This window comes from Berghia stephanieae, chromosome 9 (assembly GCF_034508935.2).
Source record: "Berghia stephanieae isolate SIO BIC M18660-M18661 chromosome 9, UCSD_Bste_1.3, whole genome shotgun sequence".
NCBI classification, from domain to species: Eukaryota; Metazoa; Mollusca; class Gastropoda; order Nudibranchia; family Aeolidiidae; genus Berghia; species Berghia stephanieae.
This window is the reverse complement of record NC_088368.1, coordinates 23,326,175-23,328,674: the sequence shown is the minus strand read 5'-3', so window position 1 is coordinate 23,328,674 and position 2,500 is coordinate 23,326,175. Positions and strand designations below refer to the sequence as shown.

The 2,500-nt window shown below is 37.6% G+C and overlaps 1 protein-coding gene across 1 annotated transcript in view; it reads right to left on the bottom strand.

The window, feature by feature from the left end:
- LOC144979170 (uncharacterized) overlaps window positions 1-2,500 on the bottom strand; it is a 16,811-nt gene that overhangs the window by 2,139 nt on the left and 12,172 nt on the right. Inside the window, exon 4 of the mRNA XM_078925778.1 lies at window positions 1,770-1,881. Coding sequence (XP_078781904.1) covers window positions 1,770-1,881 — 112 coding nt within the window. The remainder of the gene's footprint in view (window positions 1-1,769; window positions 1,882-2,500) is intronic.

The following is a 2,500-nucleotide window of genomic DNA, read 5'->3' as shown; positions in this document are numbered from 1 at the left end:
GTATATTTTCCATCTTCAGTCGTCTTCTCGTATCTTTCATCTCCCACTGTCTTTTGCATTGAAATCAGCTTGTATAATCACAATATCCTGACTCTTACATTGAGATAATGCTTAAGGGAAAATGTCAAAATCTTGCTGAACCAGTATAAATTGAATCAAACTACGATGAAACATAGAACTAATATAATGTTAAAACCCAACATGGGTAATTCAATAGGAAGACGCAGTACTACACGTATAACAACAACATTGAATTCTCCCATGGTGTTAAATCATTATTGTTTATTTTGAATGACAAATACACTAGCTTAACCATCTTGTTAAATATGCCCATTAGGCAATGTAGAATATGCACAATTCCGTCATTTACTTTCATTTAGCCGAACTGAAGAGCTCCCTCATTGGTTCTCTATAAACTAGACTATTACAATTAATTACTCGTTAATATTATAGGAAATGAAAACATTGAGTCCTGAGATAGTAGATACAAAATAAGGCTGCTAGATTAAATTTAGATAAATACAGATTAGCATTTTTACGTCTCTGATTGATAAACGTCTATGGCTTCCTGTTTGGCATGAAACGATATGTATATTATGTACAATCACTTAAACAAGTTTCAACTGCTCTTGTCGACATTAATGATATTTTAAAAAGTTTCTTGCCTTATCGAGAAATCTTAGATCAAATAATGAAAACTGATTTGTAAAACCTAAATAAATAACATGCGAAATATGTGAGAGTTTACATTACATCATTGTTGATTACTCAAGAACTCGAAAACTTCGATATTGGAAAAAGCCTGGAGGGAATGTAGGACACAAATCATGCCTAATGGAGGTGGGGTAATCAAAGACCCAACAGAACTGATGCCAGGCTTCAAGAATGACAATCGAAAACATTGGCTCGCATCAAACCGACGACCTGAGGCCACGACAGAACTGCATGCAAACATGCATCGGTGGGGTCTGAGGGAGTGAGCCGACGTTTCCCTCTGTCAGGGAACACCTATGTGCGGCTATGTGGTCTAGTGGTATGACACTAGCTTTCGGGTTGGAAGGTCCTGGGTTCGAGCCTTGCTCGGCGCATAGTTGAGTCCTTGGAGAAGGCTCTTTACTTACATTCTCTCACCGTAATCGGGTGTAAAATGAGTACATGACCTTTATCAGCGCTGTCTCTGTCCGAAAAAATTGTAATATCGACTAACAGGCGTAATGTACCGTCCTAATGTTAAATGTTGCTGTTGGCCAGGGACCCCTTGGAAAGCGCTTTGAGCACGTTTGGTGGATATTGCGCTACGTAAAAGCTCATTAAAAAAAAACACGAGAAGTAGCAAATCCCCATAGCCCTGCACTGCCCTGTGACGAGATTAGCGAGAGGTTTCGAGGCTACACTCTGCTACAGTGAAGAATTTAAAGACTAGCTGGAGATGAAGCCATATGCTAATACTGAGCTTTTTTTATATAGCGCAATATCCACTAAACGTGCTCAAAGCGCTTTACAAGGGGGTAACAGCAACATTTGACATGTAGGACGGGAACGACGCCTGTTAGACGATATTACATTTTCTTTCGGACCGAGAGATTGCTGTTAACGTCCAGGTACTCATTTTACACCTGAGTACGGTGAGAGAATGTGAGTAAAGGGCCTTTTCCAAGGACTCAACTATGCACCGAACGAGGCTCGAACCCAGGACCTTCAAATCCGAAAAAGGGTTATATATGTTTACCAACAATGATCAGCTAATTAAAATATTATGCAAAGCTTACAGTTTTGGCTCTCCATGCATCTATTATAGTATTGTTTTCATAGGAATGGCCCAAGTACTCCGCATCTTTTGGGACACATCGGTGTATGGGAAACTCTAGCATATCATACTTGCTGGGGACACAACGTGGGTTGGACAGTGTAAAACTTCAAATGAACATCATCATAATGTTTTGTTTATGAACATTGATGAATATCTATTTATATATTTTAACACGTCTTAATCTTTGTCGTCGCTAACGTCGTCAGTGTAGCCAATCGAGTTGTGATCATTGTCATCGTAATCTTTAAAATTATCCTCCTCATCCTCCTGCTCCTCCTCCTCCTCCTCCTCCTCCTCCTCATCATCATCATCATCATTATCTTCATCGTCGTCGTCGTCATCATCATCATCTTCATCATCATCATCATCATCATCATCATCATCATCATCATCATCATCGTCGTCGTCGTCGTCGTCATCATCATCATCATCATCATCATCACCATAATTCTCATTATCTTAATCGTTTTTATTATTATTATCAACAAGAATACGATCATTCATAATATCATCTTTATTCAAAACGTTCCGGGTTTTCTGTTATTGTTGTTGACATTTTGTTCTTTCTTTTGACGATTTTGCACTAATGTTTGTATTTTGCCATATATATATATATATATATATATATATATATATATATATATATATATATATATATATATATATACATATATATCTGCATATCTATTC